At 42.3% G+C, this 23,155-nt stretch overlaps 1 protein-coding gene across 3 annotated transcripts in view; it reads right to left on the minus strand.

Annotated features, from left to right (window-relative positions):
* The window catches only part of sv2a (synaptic vesicle glycoprotein 2A), a 76,973-nt gene that overhangs the window by 23,245 nt on the left and 30,573 nt on the right, over positions 1-23,155 (minus strand). For all 3 annotated transcript variants that reach the window (XM_017708736.2, XM_017708737.2, XM_037534043.1), the window contains exon 3: positions 17-197. In XM_017708736.2, the coding sequence (XP_017564225.1) occupies positions 17-197 (181 nt within the window). The remainder of the gene's footprint in view (positions 1-16; positions 198-23,155) is intronic.

Below are 23,155 nucleotides of genomic sequence, written 5' to 3' on the forward strand. Positions count from 1 at the left end.
CATTAGTATTTTTTACCCAACACCGGAGAGCAGACGGCAGAATAGGAAGGAGCTGTATCCTTGGACGAAGGAGGAGAAGAAAGCAAAGACACTGTTGATGGACAGAGAGATGAGCAGAGTCTGCCTGCGTCCGATTCGATCAGCCAACCCCCCCCACACAAATGCTCCCACCATCATACCCAGGTATACAATGAGACCTAAGAGAGAGAGAGAGAAAGGGAGGGGGTTAACTTTTAAACTGAATTCAGCACAAATATATCAAATCTTTGTCCAGCAATCTGTACAGTACTGTGCAAAATGATTATATAAAGTTCAGTTAAAATGTTCGTTAAGTACAAGTTATTCAAAAGAGCATAACTTATGCAAGAGCCTCAATAACTATATATAATATGAATGTTTCAGTATTTAATGTGTTAAAACATTGCCTTTATTACAGCTTCCACTCTTTTTAGGAGTCTCCAAAGTTCAGTCTTAGAAGCTGGTTGTATTTTCTGCTTCTCCCAATCTAAGTAATCACAAATAGTCGTCTTCTCACAGTGGAAGGATGGACAAAACCTCTCAGAAGTGAAGCCAGAGTGGAGCTTGAGTTTCTCCCCTCGCTCTCAAAGATGAAAGCTGTTTAGATGATGAGGATACTTGCACTGCTGTTTTGGCAACTCCTGTTTTTTTTTAACATATCTCCCTTCGACTTTCCCGTTCCTTATGCAGGTGGATTATATTATATCTAATCTCTGCAAAAATATAAAAATGAATAACTTGTACTTAAATGTCATAAATGAAGGGTTGAAGCGGCAACACTGAAGTAAAGGTTGCATCAAAAATCAAGCCCAATTTTCCTTTTAAACTAAACTTTGCACAGTTTGACCAAACAAAACATGTTTGGTGTCTCAAGTTTGCTTCTTTAGTGTTGCACTAGAGATAAATGGCTAATGTAGCTAACAAGTAATGGAAGCCTACTGCCACCAAGCTAGCGCTGTGCAAACTACATAATAAAATATTAACTACATTGAGTCAAAAACAAAACAAAAGACCTTTGGCTACCAAACAGGTCTTGTCTGATTAAACACATTGAAGGCAGAGGAACAACTCTAGTACATTTCATCTTTAAAGAAACTATGGCTTTAACATGGAGGAACCCATTACACATGACTATATAGTAACATAGTAGCAGCTGGATCAAAATTGCATTACCACAGTTAAACTCCACGTCCACTTCATAAAGAATCACTGCAAATCACTACATGCAAAGATTTTTGCCAATCGGATTGAAAACAATCGGATTACAGGTTCAGACTGAGGTGTTTATGCTCACTCTATTCAACACTCTGATGAAAATCTTCGTTTACATGCCCACTGCAAGTAATCCAATGCAAAATGACGTGCATGTGTGGAGCAACGCTGAGAGTAAACGTTACCATGTCAGCGAACATCACACGAGGTCCAGTCGGCGTGAGACGGGTTTCCAGTTGGCGCGTTTGTGGTTTTAATTGCTTTAAACTGACGTCAGACTCAGAAAAACGTCCTTCACATGAACTTATAAGGAAGCGGTGAGAGGAAGACGTCATGCTCTGAGACACATAAGCTGGACGTCTGTCCCACCGCCGTCTTTTAAAGCTCAGAGTATGAACCTCGTCTCCTCTGCAGACCAGTTTCCCAGTTCCCGCCATGTTGACCGGTATAAACCTTTCGCTGTGACGTGACACACATGCGCAAAACGTTCTTACACCTTCCGATTGGAGTGTAATTGGATTCAGGCGTTTACACGGGTATTATTCTTCTATTTAACGGATTATTTAGAGGTTTACCCACCTCGTTCAATCGGATAGAAATTGTATTCCGAATGGCCTCAATCGGATTAGTCTATTCCGATGGACGTGTTCTATTCCGACTGAGCTATTAGTCGGATTAATAACGGATTATCAGGATGCATGTAAATGTGGCTAATGCCAACAACGTTATCTGTACTTTGATACAGCATTATGGAGTCAATCTGGCATAATTCAAGGGTACAGCGTTCTCCTTGTTCTCCTTGTTCAGCATTTTATTCACTCTGGGCAAAGCTCCTGCTTGTACTGGCTATGAGTGGACTCTACATTTTGTGGAGGTAAATCTGATGTCCGATTTACTCTGAGTTAAACTGGTCAATACTGATACCCCAATGTAGCTTGACCTACGATGGGATGAAGGTGTCAGGGAGGGTATCTAGCCTTATGGAAAGACACAACAGACAATATAAATATGTCTAATTGCTAATTAATACAGTAACTTGTTGCAAGCAAGTAACAGGCTGGGCAATCATAAAAAATATGGTTCTTGGCTTGGATGTACAGTTATAGCAAAAACCTTCAGTTGGAATACAAACTTTACATTATGAGAAGATTCTTTAACTTTTTAACTGCCACCTCATGTTTTCCTGAAACGATGTACCCAAAGTAAAAGAAGCACTGTTCCCTCATACTTTGGGTCATGATCTTGGTCTCACTTGAAGAATAACACACTCAAGTTTTTTCACAACATGAAGGTATATTTGTACGAACTACTGACAGGGTAACAGAGGCTAGAATGGTGGGAGTTTATTCCCACCTGACTCACGGATCTTTAAATTGATCTGACTCTTGTCATGTTATCAAGACCACGTGGTTGGATTATGAAGTCTTTGTGGAGGCGTCAAAGGTAAGGAACCCCACATTTGCTCAGTCAGTGCTTCTGTTGCAGATGAGGCGATCGTTACTGCTGTGAATAATGGGTCATAAAACGGTTTGTGGGAATCAAATCCTGACATTTCAAGCTCCCTAGCGGTATATCCCTGGACGACTTGACGCATAAAAATAACGTATAAAAACCTGAAGTGAACGCTTCGGCTGAAATGTGCCAGTACAGCTGGTACAGCGATCTGCAACGGGTTCACCTTTTAAAAGGTTCTTCACATTTACACATCTCAGGCCATTTCACCTAGTATTGGCATTAATCGAGTGGTCTTTTCCAAGTGGACAGCAAGACATATAAGCTTTTAAGTTTTCTCAAAAGAACTAAAGGGAAATGAACTAATGTTTGACAAACTGTTGTCAGTGTACTTACGAGGTACTCAGTGTACATCTAAAAAGAGCCGTAATATCTGTACATCTACAGGCTGTCGTAAACTTTTAGACTGCATGAACTGGGAATGCACCCAAATGGTATGTGTTCATACCCGTCCCTGACCAACTTTGAGGACGGTTTGGATCACATTGTGTCTCTGAGACACTCTGGACTGTTCTTGGCACTGTCCACTTCTTATCTGACCATCGAAGATGCATGCCAGACGTGAACAGAGCCTCCTTTCCAAAAATGGTTCGATTGAAACCCTCTGCTGGCTTCGCTCCAAAGAACCCTTTTAAGCACTTTTACATTTAAGAGTTAAGTTTAATGTATTTTCTAACTCAATGAATATAGCCCCAATTTCGAGTTGGGTCTGGCCTGTTTACTGAAGCTGAAATATGTGTGTGACTGCGCGGCTCAGTCGCCCGCTGATTGTGTGATTTGGGGTGTGAGCCCAGCGATGAGTCACCGCGGCAGCAGGCGAGCAGTCAGCCGGCCGCCGGTGCCACCATTGATGTACTGTCACCGTCTTTAACAGAGTCTACCTCGTCGGCCCAGCGCTTTATTGATAATCTCACCGCTTCTGAATCGGCTACATTTGTCAGCCCGGCACTGCAGGCAGGCCATTTTACTCATGTCAGGGTTCGGGAGACAGCAGGACAACTGTAATATAGACACAGCTTAGCTTTCACTCTGAAATATCTTTATTTAAGACAGTGGGCTGTTATCAAGTTGGCTCGGCCAAAGCTAATTAGCATTTAGTGCCTAGAGACTTGACAGTAACGTGTTACTTGGCTGATACAAAGCGATCGGCCATGACATTAAAACTACCTTCTTGTTTTTACACTCACTGCCCATTTTATCAGCTCCACTTACTACAGTGTAGAAACAAGGTGGGTTTTAATGTTATGGCTGATCAGTGTAGTTCACTTGAGCCAAGTATTTGGTGGATATAGATTATTTCAGTCAACTCCTACCTGCTATGGATGCACACGTCACTACACAACTGGAAATCTCACCAAGAACTTCTCTTTCAAGGGGCATTTTGGTTTAAGCCTAGAGTTTAATATGTTAGTTGTCATAGCACAGCATTGTATCCCTCAGCCTCCTGGGTTAGACGGAATTCATAACTTTGCATAGTTTTTTGTTCTTATCATTGTTCTCTTAGTGTAATACTATTAGTACAATACCATTATACTATTAGTATAATACTCCCTGTGGTGTCAACCAATCCTGACTTTTAGCCAAGCCACCAATCTATGAGCTGATAAATACAACCAGGCTAGTGTAAGAGTAAGTCTTACCACAGTTATCAAACAAAAGCTGCATTAAAAATCTCTGCTTCCTTGGAGTAGCATTAGCCCCCCCTTATGATTCTACTCAGCTTACGAAAAAACTCATTTCAATACCACACGGCCCCAAATTTTTTCCCATCTTCATGATACATCATCCAAAAAGGGACCTGAAAAATGTCACTCTAGAGACCACTGTAGGAGGTGTGTAACTAGTCTACACATGTAGCGATGGTTAAATTTTTCATTTAGGTCGGAGTTGCCCTTTAAAAAAGCGTCATATTGCATGATGTGGTTATTTCAAACATCCAAACACAGCAGTAGTAAGTTAGTAGTAAGTAAGAGGAAGGAATAACTTGATAAACCATTTTTTTACAATTGGCCCTCCTGGTCTTGTCCATGTGTTCGTGTTTTGTTTTGGTCTAGTCCACGTGTTTTCTTTGTTTTGGTTTCCTAGTCCGGCCCCTTGTTTTGTGGCTCTGTCCGATTGTCGCCACCTGTTTTCCGCCTGTCCCTCATTATCCCTGTGTTTTATAAGCCCCATGTTTGCCCTTTGTTTTTTGCTGGTCTTTGTACTGTTTGGTCGTGTTTGTATGTTTGTTTGGTGTTTCTATGTTTATCATGTCTGCATGCAGATCTGTTTGTGTTGGCTCTATGACCCTGGACTGTATTGTCCACGACCCTGGAATCGCCCTTAATAAACGTCGCTTGTCTCCGCATATGCATCTGCCTCACAATTCACAACTATTGAGAATAAAAACTACTTTATGAGAAAACAACTGTATTTCTCAAGTCCTATATAGATAGGATTAGTTTTACATGGGGAAGTGGGGTAACGTAATCATTACAGGTGATCCTCAGTGATTTTAGTTCAATCTGAATTAGATGCATCATTAAAGACAACAGTCGTGGTTACGGTCATCCAGATTATATTAACACTGTTAGGGCTGAACGATTTGGGCAAAATATCTAATTAAGCAATTGTGATTTAAATTGGGATTATTTTCTATAAACAGAAGTCCAGATATTTAGTTTGGCCAAAAAGCCCATCATATCTACTTTTTTCTAGCTCAGAGCTTGGGCACTGAACACAGTGAACCAGACTGCCAGATAACCGGATTATCTAACTCTACGGGCAGTTCACAAGCTCCATGTTATTAGGTTTAATTTCCACACTTAAAAATTGTTGAGAGCATTCTTGTTAGGCTACAATAAAAATGGCAGCTCTTGGGATTTGAAACTTGCACTCAAAAACAAATTGTATAAACAGACCAGGTTATACTTATCCTAAGTATGAAAGCGCTGTAAGAAGCATTTACTCTGAACATTAAAATGTAAAATGACAGAAACAGTTAGATTTTTCGAGGTGGTGTTCACTGTTGACTGTAAATTTCCAAGCTAATGGCAATGCTAATGACCCACTGCATCCACATTAGACAGCAAGGTAGATGGTTATGGTTAATTAAATTACAATTAAATGAAGTGTTTGGACATGTGAGCAGCTGAACGTATTATGTATGGAACATTTTGGCGTGACCAGCTGCTTAAAAGAGAGACCACCTGCTTAAATATAGTTATAACTCACTCATTCGTAAAAATCTGACACCACATCCCTACACACAGGAGAGTTCAATTCACTGCCTGATTTCAATGATCTAGATGGGTTTGTGAATACTTTTGGAAATATAGTGCAATTTAGCCTGTTTTAATCATTATTTCTGGACAGTTATCTGCACTGTGTCTTGACTGAAACAAGCAAAACAATCTGCCAATAGTATTAGCAATAGCAATTTCTCTAGAACCCTGAAGAGCCATGTTTTAGCTGCTTGCAGAGAAATGAATTAAAACTGCATATTTTCAGTCATAACAACTTGAAAAAAATCAAGCTTAACTTCAATGTGCTTTAATGAGTCCTAGTTGAACATTTCTACTGAATGACTCATCATAAAATGTTCTTATAATGTAAAGGGCAGCTGGAGAAAAGAGGTTTTGATGTTACAGCTACAATACATTAGACAACATGTGGTTGCACAAGTTGATTTGAGGTTTAAAGGCATCTAAAGGGGAGTCATTTAATACGGACTATTCAGTTAATGTAAGTGACCTTTAAAAAACCCACTGTGGCTTTTAGACGGTTGTTTTTACTCTTTAACAGCAGAAAGATGGAATGTAATGTCCTGCTCCAGCAGGGAGAGATATGGCCAGAGCGGAGAAGGTGACTCAGGCTGTGTGGAGTTGAGAATTTCGTGACCGCACTCACACTCTCTCACCTTGGCCACACAACTGGCCTCCATGGCAGAGAGCCGGTGATGACAAGTGGAGATAGCCATCACCGCAATGCAGTGGCGGCTAACATTATCTCCTTCTGCTCTCCTGGCTCAGGCCTCATTGGCTGCTAACACATGCGCTCTCCGTGGTGCTGATTCTGCTGGCCTTCAGCAGCCACAAGATCTGAGCTTGTTGATGTGCCAGCATGACCTGAGAAAGAGTCCAGCTTAGTGGAGAGGTGGACGAGTTGGAAAACTTGGAAAAAAATGGAACTTGGAAGCAACGGCTTGATCGAGTTTGGTTCCTAGTGACTCTACAGTGGCCTTAACCCTTCCAGCTTAGTGGCATCCTGTAATTAGGGGGACATAACTAGTGGGTGGAACTGGCCATAACTGGCACAGAGAAATATCCCAAAAAAACAACTCCAGTACCAAGAGTTTCTAGTTTAATTGTTCAACCTACACTTGGCCATTTTATAGGAAACACCCACCAAATAGATGCACTTTATACACAATTACTGACTGCAGCCCATCTGTTTGTGCACAATATATCAGATCCTGTCTACTCCATCCACCAATAGAAAGGGACCACTATTGGACCACTCCTGGATGGTGGACCACCCTCATTATAGCAGCGGGTATGGGGTGATAAGGATCATTCCAAAGACCCCAAAGAGACAGGGGCCCACCTTTTTTGTTATTTTGTTTAGGCTTACTTGAAAATTTTCAACCCTTCATTGAAAGTGAATTGAATCCCTTCATTCATTATATAATAATGAAAGACTAGATCAGATACGGAGCCAACAGCAATGCATCTCGTCACCCCTCCAGTGGCCCTCTGTGTGAAGCCCAGTCATGGTCAGCACGAAGGACATTTGTTTTTGATTCAAATGAAGATGCTGCCAAAAGAAATTCACAAATCGCCCTTTCAGAAATGCCAGGAAAATTAAAAACAGGAGCAAAAATGGGGATGAAAGTACGTACCCTAGGTAAAGTTGGGCTATCAAGATACTCTGTTAACAGAAAGGAAGCTTCAGCCAAAGTAACTGCAGTTGTCAAGTGGAAATTGTGTGATGAAACTGTATACACAAAACACCATGTTCTACAGGAAATTCCTAAAGTTTACACTTATAAACCAATAAAATCATGATTAAAAGACTGAATTTCGTGATATTTAGATGGATGATGGAATAGATGTATCTCTAAAATAGTAACTTTACATGAGAAGGCCAAACCTGCTTAACTTTATGTAAGCTAATGGAAAGAGGTTTTATTTCAAGTGATTTTAAAGCACTTCTATTGGTCCATTCATCGTGAAATTTTCACAAAATGTATAGAGCAGCTGTCGCGTTCAAATGATGTACAAACATAAAAGCTGACAAAAACCTAGATCCATTTTTTTGGACAGATGACTGGATTCTAATTAATACAAGAACAGCTCATTAGTTTTGCCTCAGCAGTCAAAAAGCAGCGTTTCTGAACAGAAACACATTACAGTTTCAGTCATTTGCATAAAGTATATTGATATGCAGTCATGCTGCTCATATTCATGTTCACAGCATGCTAAGCAGCAGGTGGTACTATGGAGCTGTAACAACATAAAGAGTAGGTTTGTGAGCGTTTTGCGCCTTTAGGACAAAGAGCAGATTGTGGTAACTGGACCGTTAGTGACCACGCTAGGCGCAGCTTGGTAGCTCGGTGCTGGACGCTGTTATTGGACTGATCGTAAGGCGCTACGCTGTGGTTAACCCCATTTTCAGCTCCATGCTTCAATCGTAGAGAAAGGCCTCCGCTGTACACTACCCATCACCACGGTGACGCCGCTCCGAACAGCCAATCGGAGGACGCTGTTACGGCTGAGTGGGAGGGGCCGATTGCATCATGGCAGTGGGAGTCTCAGAGGAGGAGGAGGGAGCAGAGGAGCCTGGAGACAGCTGAGCTACCATCAGAGAGAAAAAAGAGGGGGAGGGAGTGAGTGAGAGTGGGAGAAAGTGTGGAGAGAGAGATAGAGAGAAAGGGTAGGGGGAGGGGTGAGAGAGAGGAAAAGCAGAGGAGGCTGTGTGAGTCTCCTGCATAGTGACAGAAGAACACACAGCTTCGGCCTGAGGAGGTAAGAGAGAGAGAGAGAGAGAGAGAGAGGGAGAGAGAGAGAGAAAGAGTGAGAAATGGAGAAGGGAGGGGTGTGACACTATTTATAGTGTGTTTTTCTCCCCTTTCTGCGAGAGCGCTGCCTGCTTGTCTCTCTCTCTCTCTCTCTCTCACTTGCTTTCCCCTCTCTCCTTCTTGCCCTCGTCTCTTTCTCTGTGCCGCCCCTCTCTTGACCCCCTCTCTCCCCTTGTCTTTCTCTCTGTCTCTCTCTCTCTCCATTATCTTTCTTTGTCCCTCTCGCTTTATTTCTGTCCCTCTTTCTGTCTGTTTCTCTCTCCCTCTGCCTCTCACTCTCTCCCCATCTCTTTCTCTGTGCCCCCCTCTCCCTTTGTCTTTCTCTCCCTCCTCATCCTTCTTTCGCTCTCTCCATTATCTTTCTTTCTGTCCCTCTTTCTGTCTCTTTCTCTCTCCTTCTGCCTCTCAATCTCTTACCATCTCTTTCTCTGTGCCTCGCTTTCTCTCTGTGCCTCGCTCTCTCTCTGCTTATCTTTTTGTATATCTCTCTCTATTTCTCTCTCTCTCTCTGCCTCTCTCTGTCTCTGCGTCACAGCCAGCTGTGCCGGAGGCAGGGGCTCCTCTACAGCTGAAGAGAGAAAGAGACGAGGGGTAGAGAGAGGGAGGGAGGGAGAGAGAGAGAGGGAGAAAGTGAACTGTATCTGCTCCCTCCATTCTGCCCTCCTCAACCTCCTGAGGTACTAAAGCACTGCTCGGTACTCAGCACTCCGTCACAAAGGGAAACGACAGAACACCGGACCACCTCCCCTCACATATCCCCTCCCCCAAAGCCATGCAAATAAAAAACAAAAAACAAACAAGTGTGATTGATGCTCAGACAATTACAGATACTACATTACGTTTTGTATCTTGACCGCTGAACGATGACCAACTGACCTATCAACACTTCACCCACGGATACTGCATAGCAACTGTCGCTGAACGCTGCCAAAATCCCAGTCAACCTACCGAAGGTCCACAAAGCACTGAATTGCTAGTCGAACCTCTTTTCAGTCACCATAAAATGCAGCGTCTACCTGGCCCTTCATTTGATGGAACACGTTCACGTGGAACTGGCCTTTCGTCTTAGTAGGTGAGCAAGCAAGTCAACAACCGTGTTAGTGTGTGTGGAAAAAGCTGCAGTCCACTACTGCACTAGTGAAATGGACACTAGAGGGTGAAGAAGGGCCACATGACAGAAATGTCAAATCATGACACTTCCAAATGATTTCAAAATATGTCAAGACATTTGGTTTTCGGGCCTCTGGTGAATTGAAATGAAGTGATACCACACTTAAAAACACCATCATGAACTACAAATCCAGGTATTTGTGTTCAGCACTTCACATACTACACTAAGCCCAATTAAGCAAGACTAATTATGCTCTCGTTACAATCAAACATGCAGTTGGTTAGTGTTTTTAACTTCTGTCGATATCCACAATATGCTCAGAAACGCATACCGTGTCATATCGTGACGTAATTCATCACAATAACAATAAACACCATCACAATAACGATAATTATGATCATAGTGCACAGCCCTAACAGTGGGCCTGCAGACTGAGGCTACAGTGCTACACTAATGAGCTGAGCTATGCTTATTAAAGTTGACTGGAAACAACAACAACTTTGCCACTATTGTCGAAAAACAAACAGTGGCACCATCATCATTAATAAAAAAAAAAAACAGATCATTTGAAAATAAATATTGTTTTTTTATTAATGTTCTACATAGCTTGTTCAACCTCGCAGCAACAGAAGAAAGCTTTTGTAAATGGAGCATGGATAAGCCAATAAGCTGGGCGGTTTTCAGGAACACCTCTACTCAGGTTTGGGAAAAGTGGGGCAACCCTGGAACAACAGTAGTATACAGACATGCTCCTGTCAGCTTGAGGTTCATCTGTACTCCTGCTGTCCACAGCAATGAGTTACAGCTACAACGACAGAACAAGAAAGAAACGGTCATAAGCAGCTCCTCCAGAGACTAAATCTACATCACGCCCCAGTCCCACTTCACCCCTCGCCCCTACCACCGGGCCCTTAGCCCTCGGTTTCGTTCACATACACGCACCGGCCACTTTATTAGGTACAGTTGCTTGTTAACACAAATAGCTAATCAGCCAATCACACGGCTGCAAATCAATGCATTTAGGCATGTAGAGGTGGTCAAGACGACTTGCTGAAGTGCAGACCGAGCATCAGAACGGGGAAGAAAGGGGATTTAAGTGACTTTGAACGTGGCGTGGTTGTTGGTGCCAGACGGGCTGGTCTGAGTATTTCAGAAACTGCTGATCTGCTGGGATTTTCACACACAACCATCTCTAGGGTTTACAGAGAACGGTCCAAAAAAGAGGAAACATCCAGTGAGCGGTCAGTTGTGTGGACGAAAATGCCTTGTTGATGTGAGAGGTCAGAGGAGAATGGGCAGACTGGTTCCAGATGACAGAAAGGCAACAGGAACTCAAATAACCAAGCAAAATCTCTGAGGAACGTTTCCAACACCTTGTTGAAAGTCTGACATGAAGAATTAAGGCAGTTCTGAAGGCAAAAAGGGGGTCCAACCTTTTACTAGCACCTAATAAAGTGGCTGGTGAGTGTATAGGGTTATGGTGTCCCAATTTTTCTTGAGATAGAGGGGTAGGGCGAAGTGTTTGGGCTACATGACCCTCTAAATGGAGTTTTTTCAGAGACTCCAAACGGGGTGTTATGAGAAAAGAAAAAACGAAGAGACCAAAGAAAACCACAAATGTAAGAATTTTCTCTGTTAAAAATGACGATAATCACTGCATTATCTTAGTTTAATGATGTTTCAGTGTATTATGGTCGTTTTTTTGTAACAAGCATAAAATATCGCTAATAACATGCTAATGTTTCAGTAGCTAGCTAGCTAACTTTCCCGTTCCACCTTAAATAGTCCAGCAGTTCTGACGCCTGAAGCACCAGAATGTAGCTGCTGGCTGCTGCTCCATTTAAGGTGGAACAGGAAAATTCTAACAAGAATCTGGAGAATATCTGACTTCAGCTTCACATCACTGAAGAATTAGGGGGGGGGGTGATAATAAATTATTGCCCCCCTCTTTGAAGGCATTTGATCCCTAAATGTAACTAAAGCCCAGCAGTGAGGAGCTGAACTTTCCCCTCCTCTGCTGTCACTGCAGACGGGCAGGGGCACCTACAGAGCAGCGCTAGTAGCTGTGTAAATTTGAGGGCAAGATTTCAACCGTTACCCCTGGTAGCGCAGTTCCAATTGGTCGGGGTGACACTCAAAAACAAGTGGTGAAAAGAAGAAATGGGATTAGTTGCTTTATAGTGTACTATCACCTTAGTGTAGTAAACTCAGGGATAAGAAGCTTCTTAACAGCTGAAGAGACCAGATGATAGAGCACCCTCAGGATTTCAGGAGCCTTCCCATAGTGAGATTCATCCAGCTCTTTTCTGTCTGAGCCTTGAGCTTCATCACTGGTTCAATATTTTAAATGCCACATGTTTCTGATCCCACAGCGCCCCAAACACAATGTGAGGTCGTAAAAGTGCACAACAGATTTGAAAAGTTTATTACAGCTTCCTTTCTTTTCAGGACACCCGCTTTCAGCTTTTCAAAGACTTCTGTAGGGAGGTTTTTCAGAAGTTGGCTGCATTTTCCACTCACAATCAAAGAAATTCGCAAGCACAAGCTTTAAGTGTTGTTTATCTGATGGGGACAGGTCTTGCATGGTTGTCAGGAGAACCATATTCATTGTATCCTTTAACAATTTTTTTAATTTCTGAAACATGTTTAAGTTGTACTTATGTTTTGGCAAGAAATGAAATAAACGGTGGTCTCTGACTTGAACACTACTGTATGTATGCTTGTGCTGTTTGTGTTAACTGTGTCTTTTGACCTTGACATGTTTTTAGTGCTGTGTAGTGGTTAACACCGCTGCCTTCTATGCTGTAGACTGGGGTTCGATCCCCCACCATGTCAAGCGCCCTACACTATACTAGTAAGATTCCTTGGGCAAGACTCCTAACACCACCTTCACCTACCTGTATAAAAATGACCAAATTGTAAGTCGCTCTGGATAAGAGCACCAGCCAAATGCTGTAAATGTAGTTTTCTGTTTTAAATGTTGTTGTTACGCAGTACATGCATGCGCTATAGTGATGGAGGAGAAATTAAGTCCATATTTTAGACCTCAGTGGTGAAAAATAGCCATAATCAGATTCCCTGGAAAAGGCTTTTTAACATTGAGATGGACACAAGCACGTATTGATTATGGGCAACAAGTCTTCAGATTGTGTCCCTGTGTGGAGCGTCCCAGCTTCAGAAAGCTCTTATACAGTGTGCGAAATACCCTCTTGGATTCCCATGTCAGCAGACTACACCAGCTAACTCGCTCACCACAGCGGCACTAATGCAAATATAGTCATTTTATTTAATATCTAAAAGGACCAGTGAACCTACACATGCACAACATGGCCTTATGCTGGCTAAGTAAATTAGGGTCAGTGTTTCCTCACTGCCCACCTGCTTGGAAATGTCCTCATCCTCCTTAAGCAGCTTTTCTGTTCTTGTTTTCTTAGTGTTTTCAGTTCTGCTGTCCGTTTTCATGATTCGTGTATTAAAACTGCCTCATCAATAAAGACCTGCATGTTGTATCAGCCACACCTTTGCAGTGAATACGTTGATCTCTCGAGGCTGACGTTTTCATTCCACCTTAAACAGTGAGGCATGTTGAGCCTAATTGTAAGGGCAACATTTAAGGTGGAAGAGAAAATGAGAATAAGAAGCTTAAGAACTTCATATTATCTCAATCCACTGTATGAGCCTTATGGCATTTCCATACTTGTCCTGAATACTTGGGGACTAATTCTGGGCTCGTTTGGCAGAGGGGCTCATTTTTACTGGTTCGTTTTCTATCTGAACCGTGATTCGATTGCACAATCCCATATGTCACTTCTGCATGCAGGGTTGCCGAACGGTATACGCTACCTTCATCCATTTGCTACCTTTTTTCATTTTCCTTTGGTACAAACGTTTAAGTGGAACACCCATTTGCACCCGAAAGCCTTTAAATCTATGAGGCATTCCGTCTCCTCAGCCGTCCACAAAAACCCTTTCCCCATCATCATGACACTTGAAAAGCGACGTGACGCAATAAGCCGAAGTAATCAGGTAACAAAATGAACCAATCAAGCGAACCCATATGCAGCGTCGAGAACAGACAGCTTCCATCTCTGAGAGGCATTTCAGGAGGACCAGAGATCGGTCATTTGGACCACGCCCAGGTTCAGGTACAGCTTCCATGCTTGACCAAACTTATCAATCTTGCAGAACAAGTGGTCCTGGGTCCAGAAAACAACTCTATAATGAAAACATCCTCAGTTACAATCAGCAATCCAGGGCTGCTCCACTTGAGGTGGTGGGCAGTGGTTAACCCCAAAATTTCTACTGGTATACAAATGGTCACATTTATAGACGTTTTCATGCATATATATGTGAGTTTACACATTAGCCCACAGTAACCGGCTCACTGGGAACTCTCTCAACCCATTGCCTACAAGGGAAGTTTGCCATTTTACTGCTTGACTACACCAAGTCTGGGAGTAGCACATCATCACGGGATTGAGTGTCTTGCCCAAGTCAGTCATGGGATTAGAACCCACAACCTCCTGTTTGTTGGCTCACCTTGCCCACCACTGGACACCCCAACAGCAGTGATCCGATAGCAGCTGTATTTTAACCCTGTCTGGTGACCCATCACGCTATTGTTTTTTTTTTTAATCAATACAGCCAGAACAATTTCTGTAAAAGTACCAGATGTTTAAAATATCACAAGTGGCCAGTGTAAGGTTCTCCTTTAGCAGCTGTAGCCAGTCAGCAGCCTGTCCACAATGTCCACCCTCACACACACACACACACACACACACACACACACACACACACACACACACACACACACACACAGACACACACACACACACTAACAGCAGGCCATGTAGGAGGAGAACAGAGTGAAGGACACAGCACCTCCACACGTTTATTTCCCGCAGGGTCAGCCCAACACCACGTGTAGTATAAATGTGAACAGAGTGAAGTGACTGAAAATGTGTCATATGTTCTTCACAGAAAATGAGCAAAGGCCAAGGAATCTGAGGTTGAATTAACAATAAATCACATCTTTTTTTCTTGTGGTAAACATTAAAAATGACCTGAACACCACACAAGGGTTAAATGGGGAATGTGGGAGTACAGTGGATTTTTTCCTGTATATACAGACGTTTTGTGGCGTAATTAACAATGTATTGCGTTCCGAGTGAAGTGAATCTGCATAAGATGAGAGGTAATAAATGGCCTCTGTGATAATGTATTCCACACGGTAGATGCTGTGTGTAATGAAGAGTGGAATGACACGCAGGGACGGCCCACTGTGCGCAGTGAGCGAGGAGATTCTGCAGCCGCTTCCAGCCCCCGCACACTCACACACGCTGACGATTCTGATTGGAGTGTGTCGTGTGATTGCCGGCTCTGCGGAGTGGCAGCGGTGTGTGTGCGCATGTGTGAGCGTGTTCACGTGGGGGTAGAGCACTAGGACCCAGCGGAGGACCAGCCAGTAAAGCAATAGAGGCACTCTAACATGAGTCAGGACGGTTGTGTAACAGGAAAGAGAACAAGGGCCCTGCACGCGCACACACACACACACACACACACACACACACACACACACACACACACACACACACACACACAATTGCATGCAATAGTCCAGGCACCCCTGCTCAAGCTACATGTTGATTTTACTAAGTGAAAATAGGTTAAGACTTCCTCTTCAGAGACCACATTTAAACACACAATCACTGTTTGGTTGCTGAATTTAACATCTTGGAAAAATCTAACAAAAAATGTGCAAAAGTTATGGCACATTTTACATTTCTTTCATATGTTAAACTCAGCAAATGCCATATTTATGTTTGTTCTCTGTAGAGAATGTATTAACTTATTTTTAGAAAACATATAATAAGGCCAGGGGTGTTCAAACACTTGTACACAACTGTGCAGGTAAAGTAGGGGCATAAAAATGCACCGATGTATCGCCGATCTTGTCACTTGGGTCTTTATGCCTCCATTTCTCTCGCATCAAAAATGTCAACTACGAGGACCAACAACTGTTTTGGCTCATCAGTGTTTATGATATCTACACTCACTGTTTGAAACATGCAGCCACTGCTGCTCTCACTGGACATCAGTGATGAAATTTGGAAATAGGATTGTGTTTATTCTGCGCAAATATCATGATTATCATGTTCAGGTTCATGTGAGCTCTGCAATCACAGCATGAAAATACATGTAGCGAATTACTGAAAGGAATAAATATATTCCATTAATACATCCAACTCATACAGCTATACCAAAACAAGCAAATCCTTTCTTTAGGGTCAAAGTTGAGAAAATAAGACAAATGTAATTAATCATGAATTATTAAAATAATTTGACGGCCCTAAATTATAGAATAGCTACATATGCATATGGCCGTTGTCGGAACAAAACCTCGTATCTCCATTTTTGTTGTTGTTCAGGTTTTGACAGTACCTGTGGTACTTTCATAATGAATGGACCAACAGAGATGATCTAAAATTACTTGGAAAAAATTCTGGTTCCGTTGACTTACTTTAACAGTAGAGTAAGTTTTTACCTTCTCCTGTGAAGTTACCATTTTGGAGATACGAGGTTTTGATCCGACCACAGCGGCATGCATAAATGGTATCAACTGAATTATTTACTACTTACTTAGTGACACACAAATAATCAGTTGCTGTTTTGTAGCGTTATAGATGACGACACTGTTGTTTTGTAGAAGCCTGTGTTTATAAAGTGTCACCTTTCATTCAATTTAGTTTTGAAATGCTGTGATTGATAATTAGCGATGCTCCCATCATGATTTTTTATGGCTGATACCAATTTCTTCTTGCATAGAGAATCAGAATCAGTTTATCAGTATCAGTAATATTAAAATCCCAAAATATACAGCCATCCATGGCTGGGAGTCCAAGAGAGCACAATTGTCCTTGTTCTCTGGGTGGGTAGGATGGCCCCATCTCCCCACCACCACTAAGCTTGATGCTAATCTGTGCACTGTACGAGTCTGCACTCGAAAAGATGTGGTGGCACTTCACAGGTCTTGGAGGAAGTCTGTGCTAGCCTTCACCCTCCAAGTGCTGGAAGTGTCATGTGATTCAGGGACTCCTAACTTGTGGGTGGAACTGGATATGACTAAATTTGGGACTTTCAAAAATCCCAAAATAGCCTGGAAGATTATTTTTATTGTCTATAATTTACTACAGTCCAGCGAACAGCAGGGGTTTCAACAGTCCATCCATCCAGGTGGACAGGTGCAGTCGTGACAGGTGGCTAACGGGATAACGCATAATGTCCACACGTACAGGTATTTACACAGGAGGAAATTTGAGCATGTGCGGTTATGCAACCACATGCATAAACAAAACGCATATAATCAGTGATCGAATGAACAGCCCTCCTTCAGCGGACATGCACATACACACACTGAACGGACTTCCTCTCACACGTACCACATTCATCAGGCCTTAAACACTTATTACGCCATCTCAATTATCAGAGCAGATAAAAAATAATTTTTCACAGCTGTATCACTTTCTAATGGAATTTTAATTCAGTAAAGCTATTTTATTAAACTCTCTGGGCCTTAATGGTCACTCCGCTCTAAAAGTTTGAGCTATGCCCCTGAACAGTGAGATTAGACAGTAGATTAAACCAAGGATAGACTTAATATTTCATTCTGACTGTACAGACAGTGAAGCACTACACAGGGATCAGATTTACAGAGAAGGAATTTCCCTCCTATGTTATTTTTAGCAGGCAGGAAGGGATCTGATTTGTGGTCCAATTGATTTTCTTATGCTCTGAACCCATTAGCCAGAAAAATATGTTGTACTGTCAGGGCATTTGCTTGGCATCGCTGAAATCATGGCAACCAAAGGTTCGGCTCAGGTTCAGAAATGCCCGCAGGTGGGCTCCCGAATGGTGCAACTGTCTAAGCGTTGGCCGTATCATCAGGAGATCGCGAGCTGGTGATGCTGCAGTCCAGGAGAGCACAACTGGCCTCGCTCTCTCTCTGGGTGGGTAGGATGGCCCCCGCTTCTCCCCCCATCACTCAACGTGATGCTGGTCAGTGCAGGCGTCTGTTAGCTGACGTTACAGATCTGACGGTCGGCGCTTTCCTCCAAGAGCGTTCGGCTGCCCCGTGGTGGCTGGTTTCACAGGTCTCAGAGGAAGCCTGTGTTGGCCTTCACCCTCTTAGTGTTGATAGTATTGTGTGATTGGTGGAGTCTTAACTAGCGGGTTGAATTGGAAACGACTAAATTGGAGAGAAAATAAATGAATAAATAAATAAATAATGCCTGCAGGTGATGAGCGACCAGCAATGTGGACAACAAGAGGCGAAGCCAGAATCTCCAATGTGAACGGAGGGAAAGTACTGACAGCTAGGAAGCAAGAGAGCTAATCAGTCTGGCCACTTCAGACTTTAGATTTTGATAGTTAAATTGCTGGTAAATTGGTTAAATATTTCATATCATATTGTTCAATAAGAGCCTCTCAATTCAATACACACTGGTATCAAAATGATACGTTCAACTGACTGCAGCGTATAAAGTGCTCAGTTTAATACTGATTATATTATAAGAAATACAGCGTGATTAAAAAAATTCATCTGATTTCAAAATGATGTATTTGACATAAATATAAATTCATCCAAAACTCGTTTGAGCGTGTCGGGTGTCGCTGCACTCGTGGCTCTTTCAGTGCGATTTGAGAGATCATCCAGTGTTGTGGAAACAACGCTGAACGCTCTGAGCTGTTGGAGCTTCACTGCCCTGAAAATAAACACTTATTCACTCTTACTGAAGTGGAGAACGCTGAACACTTTCTGCTCAGGGTCGCATCTCCTCTCAGACTGAAGGGAGCCAGTCAGAAACTCTATGACCCCCTCTTACTATTAGTATGTGATTGGTTCCTATAGACGCCTCACGGATGTAAAAATACGGCGCTTTGAAATCGGATGAATCTTTTAATCTAATTAAACAAGCAATGCGTAATGAGGGCGGACCCTCAATCCATTAAAAATACAGCATCTTCTTTATCTCAGAATCAAGGAGGAACAGCAGACTCCTCAGAAGAGTATGTTAGTATGTCAGGGCTGTGGTATTTGTACTAAATATTGCATTTGTACAATATAGAAGGTCATAATAAACTGGAAATGGAAACATTACCGTATTAACAACACCAAATTAACATCGAGCAGGTAAAGAAGGCATGCTGTATTTTTGCCGGGGCCAAAAAAATGTAACAAATCAAGACAGTAAAATATCATATCACACTGAATTGTGCGTTCTATGAATCGTTCATGACCGTGACAGGCCTAACATCCATGAATATCTCTTATGTATATATGATCTTTTTACTCTGTGCCTTTCTGCTATTGTAGCAAACAAATTTCTCCTGTGGATCAATAAAGCATATCTATCCATCTGCCTATTGATCTGTTTGATATGTTCGTATGTGTCAGTGTGCTGTTTATTCATGAATGGAGGATGGTACCTCAGCCACTTCCATCCTCTCTCTCTCTGCAGCACCCGCTGTGTTGTGAAGCGTTTACTTTTCTGCCTGTTAATTATAGATTCAAATGCGTCATCGCATTGTAGAGTTCAGGCAGCGGAGAGCAGGCCGTGCTTCACTGTGTGTCCTTCGCTCAATGGATCTGACAGATGGTGTATTGGGCATGAAATGTGAAGGGACACTGGCCTGCAGGAATACACTGTTGATTGCTGTTCCAGGCCTTTGTGTGCACACCCTGCATTTAATTTACAGCTCACACATGAACAGGATATACAAACAAAAGAATTCAGAAATTTGACTTAAAGCTTCCAGATACTGTAGCGTACAGGAATAGCGCGGCAAGAGATACTGCCACGACTGACCCCTCCCAGTCTCCTCATGTGCTTTTGTTTACCTTTTAGTCCTGTCCATGTGCTTCTTTGTTTGGTTTCCTACCGGTTCTGCCCCTTGTTTCTTGTCTCCGCCCTTGATTGTTTCCACCTGTGTCTTGTGAACACCCTCGTTAGCCCTCTTGTATTTAAGCCCTGTGTTTTCCTTAGTCTAGTGCTGGTCTTTGTTTGATATGATTCATGTTTGATGTTTGATTGTTTGGATGTCTGATGTATTGTCTGAATTGTTTTGTTTTGTGTTCGTTCCTCCGGGCCTTCGTACTCTGTTTATCCTCTGTTTCTTTTTCATCATGTCTGTCCCTCCTGCTCTCCGTGTTGGATACCTGAACCTGGACTGTCTTGACCATGACCCTGGATCTGCCCAAAATAAAACTCAGTGTATGTGTCCGCCTCCTCGCTCCCCAGCTAACAGACTTGTTAGCACCAGCACAATGAATGTCCATCTCAAACCTGATCACGTTCCTGCTCGTATTAGGCATGAATTATGTCATTTAAAAGACAAAACTCGCCAAAATGATTTACATTCAACTGGAATGACTTTCATCTGCTTCTAAAATGTCTGGTGGACAAGGAAATTATATAAGGATTATAAATGCCTAGAATTGGCTCGTCAATCCTCGTCAACGCACCATAACTCTTCATTTCAAGATGTGCTACAGCCGCAATAAACAGCGATTAGAATCAGTACAAGCAGTAAAAACAAAAATAAACAATGTTTGTCAAATGGGTCTGCATATTCAGCCGTTGCATCTACTATATCATTTAAGGTGGAACAGAAAACTTGAATAAGAAGCCAACTTTAGCCTCGTGGAAAGAGAAGCAGAGGACACCAGTCAACAGCTCAGGAGTGAAAATTCTGGTCAATAATGATTTATTTTCAATGAATTATGTCTGGATTAATGAAATCAACCAGCTGTAATCATTTCTCATGATACAATTGGTGTAAACTATGAATTTTCATCATATCGTTAAAACCTGTTAAAACAGTCAAAAAATGGGTAAAAACTTCATTAATGTGCTTTATCCCTTGATAAGTGGCTCTGGCGCTATCTTGGTTAAAATGACCGTAAATCATTTATAATACACTCTCCAAGTGGACTCACCTGTCATTGAGAGAAAATGCTCAGTTAGCTCAGAGACTCTTTCACCATCACTGCATCAGTTATAACCATGACAACTCGCCTCTTACAGCGAGTGAAGTTCGAATTCGAGGGAAACCCCTCCTTAGATGACATATATCAACGAAGGCAGTGCATTGTGAAGGCCTACAGGCAAACTGAAACGCAGACTGGTCCAGAAAGCTACAAAACCAATAACTTGTCTTCAAATCATCACTACAAAGAATAACAGATTAACTGTTAAGAGATTTTAGCAGCGATATCCAGCCATGCAAGTTAAAGCCAAAGAAGAACGACAAGCCAAAAGGGAACACTGGCTACGTTCACTTTGCCAGGCTGCAGTGGCACAAATCCGATTTAATGTCTGCCTTAATGTAACACAGATACGACGTCTTCGGAGCTCAAAATCCGATCTCTCCAAATCCGATCTGAGCCACTTTCATGTGAGGTCCTATGTCCGATTTATGGTGATGTGGCCTCAATGAGATCGGACTTTGTCTGGTCTTTATCCACTGCGTGTGCACCGTCATTTAGCATTAACAAAGCAGCAGTGCTGAATCTGAAGTCGGAGCCAGTAAGCAGTACAAAAGCAATATAACTGACCCTTTCTCCCCTTCGTCTCGCTCTAATGATGACCAGCTGATAGAGCTAATATCCTTACCACCAAGGCTTGCTCTGCTGGTTAATTTGCTGTTCATGACGGGAGACGCCCACAGCGCACTGTGTCTACAGACTGAGCCGAGTTGAGCCGAAGTGCCAAACGAAGCGGTCACCAGTGGAGCGGACTATTCAGAGCAACTGGCTAACTTAGGAGTGAGGAGGCTGTGGTGACCTAATTTTGCCATTTTGTGGAGTTTAGGTTTACATTTTGTTGACTTCTGCCGACAATTGTGGTCTGAAATTTTTAAAAAGTGGCTCAAAAATACTCTTTATGTTTTATTCTGTGCAAATCTGGCAACTTGCTCACTATAATTTACTGATAGCCAGCTAGACAATGTGGGGAGCTTCTGTTAAGGATGGCATTTTTGGTTCATTTACAAGCTGAATTACGCACGTAAAACGAAGCTGTTCAAGGATAACACTTTAAATAAATTTAAAGATAAGAATGAATGCTGCTGTAATTAATTACTTCAGTAATTTAGTCATTAATTTGCTATAATTAAGGCTTTTAATATCTGATCAATCAAAAGAGTAAGTTAGCCTTAACAGTGGCATCTTCCCCAGAAAATATAAGCATTAACCTGCGTTACTTTATTTCCACTGTATATTCATTTTACGGCCAATAACGTGCATTTCATGTCTCAATGGCTAGACTAAACACCCCAAACTAAATATATGTGGGACGCATTTAAATTCACCTACAGAATAAATCAATGTCTGAAAAAAATGTATATAATCATTATAATGCTGCACTTCTGTATGTAGAGACGCTATAAAACAGAATAAATACAACCGAACATTAATACAGTAAAACAGGGTTTTTCCTGCAGTGATTGCTCCGTCAGTTTATTCAGCTCAACCAGCCGCTGACTCTTCACGCTACGCGTCGTGGCCATACATGCCCAGCGGGTGCGTTTAGGTTTCCAGTCGTGACGCGTGTGGCTCGTTCTCGTGACGTTATTGATTAGAATGTGCACATGCAGGTCATTTCACAGGTTTATTTACATTAACATTTATGGCATTTGGCAGACGCTCTTATCCAGATTTGATGATTTTACACAGGAAGGTGAAGGTGGTGTTAGGAGTCTTGCCCAAGGACTCTTCATGGTACAGTGTAGGGTGCTTACCCAGGCAGGGATTGAACCCCAGTCTCTAGCGTAGAAGGCAGAGGTGTTACCTTTACAATAAAAGACCGATTCGAGTCTCTTACCTACATGAACGTGAGCCATCGTGTCAGAAAGATCCGATCTGAGCAACGAGGCCCGTAATGTGAACGTAGCCATTAGCGAGTTAGCTACTTAGTTAGCTAAATAAACAGTCCGGCTCATTTTTACTGACGTCTGTTTTGTCTTGGATAAAGATTTCTTGTAGCTTATCAACATCCTTCCTAGCAGCTGCTACCCACTTCATACAAACCTCTTCCTCTTTTCTGGGAGTCAAGAACTTCAGCCCTTATAACTTCACCACTGTGTATTTATCATACGCAGATACACACTGCAGTCGACAGGAGCGTCGCTTCTTTAGTTCTACTGAATTACAGCACTGTGTGAAAGTTTTAGGCACCCAAGACTCA

Source organism: Pygocentrus nattereri, chromosome 24 (genome assembly GCF_015220715.1).
Source record: "Pygocentrus nattereri isolate fPygNat1 chromosome 24, fPygNat1.pri, whole genome shotgun sequence".
Lineage (NCBI taxonomy): Eukaryota > Metazoa > Chordata > Actinopteri > Characiformes > Serrasalmidae > Pygocentrus > Pygocentrus nattereri.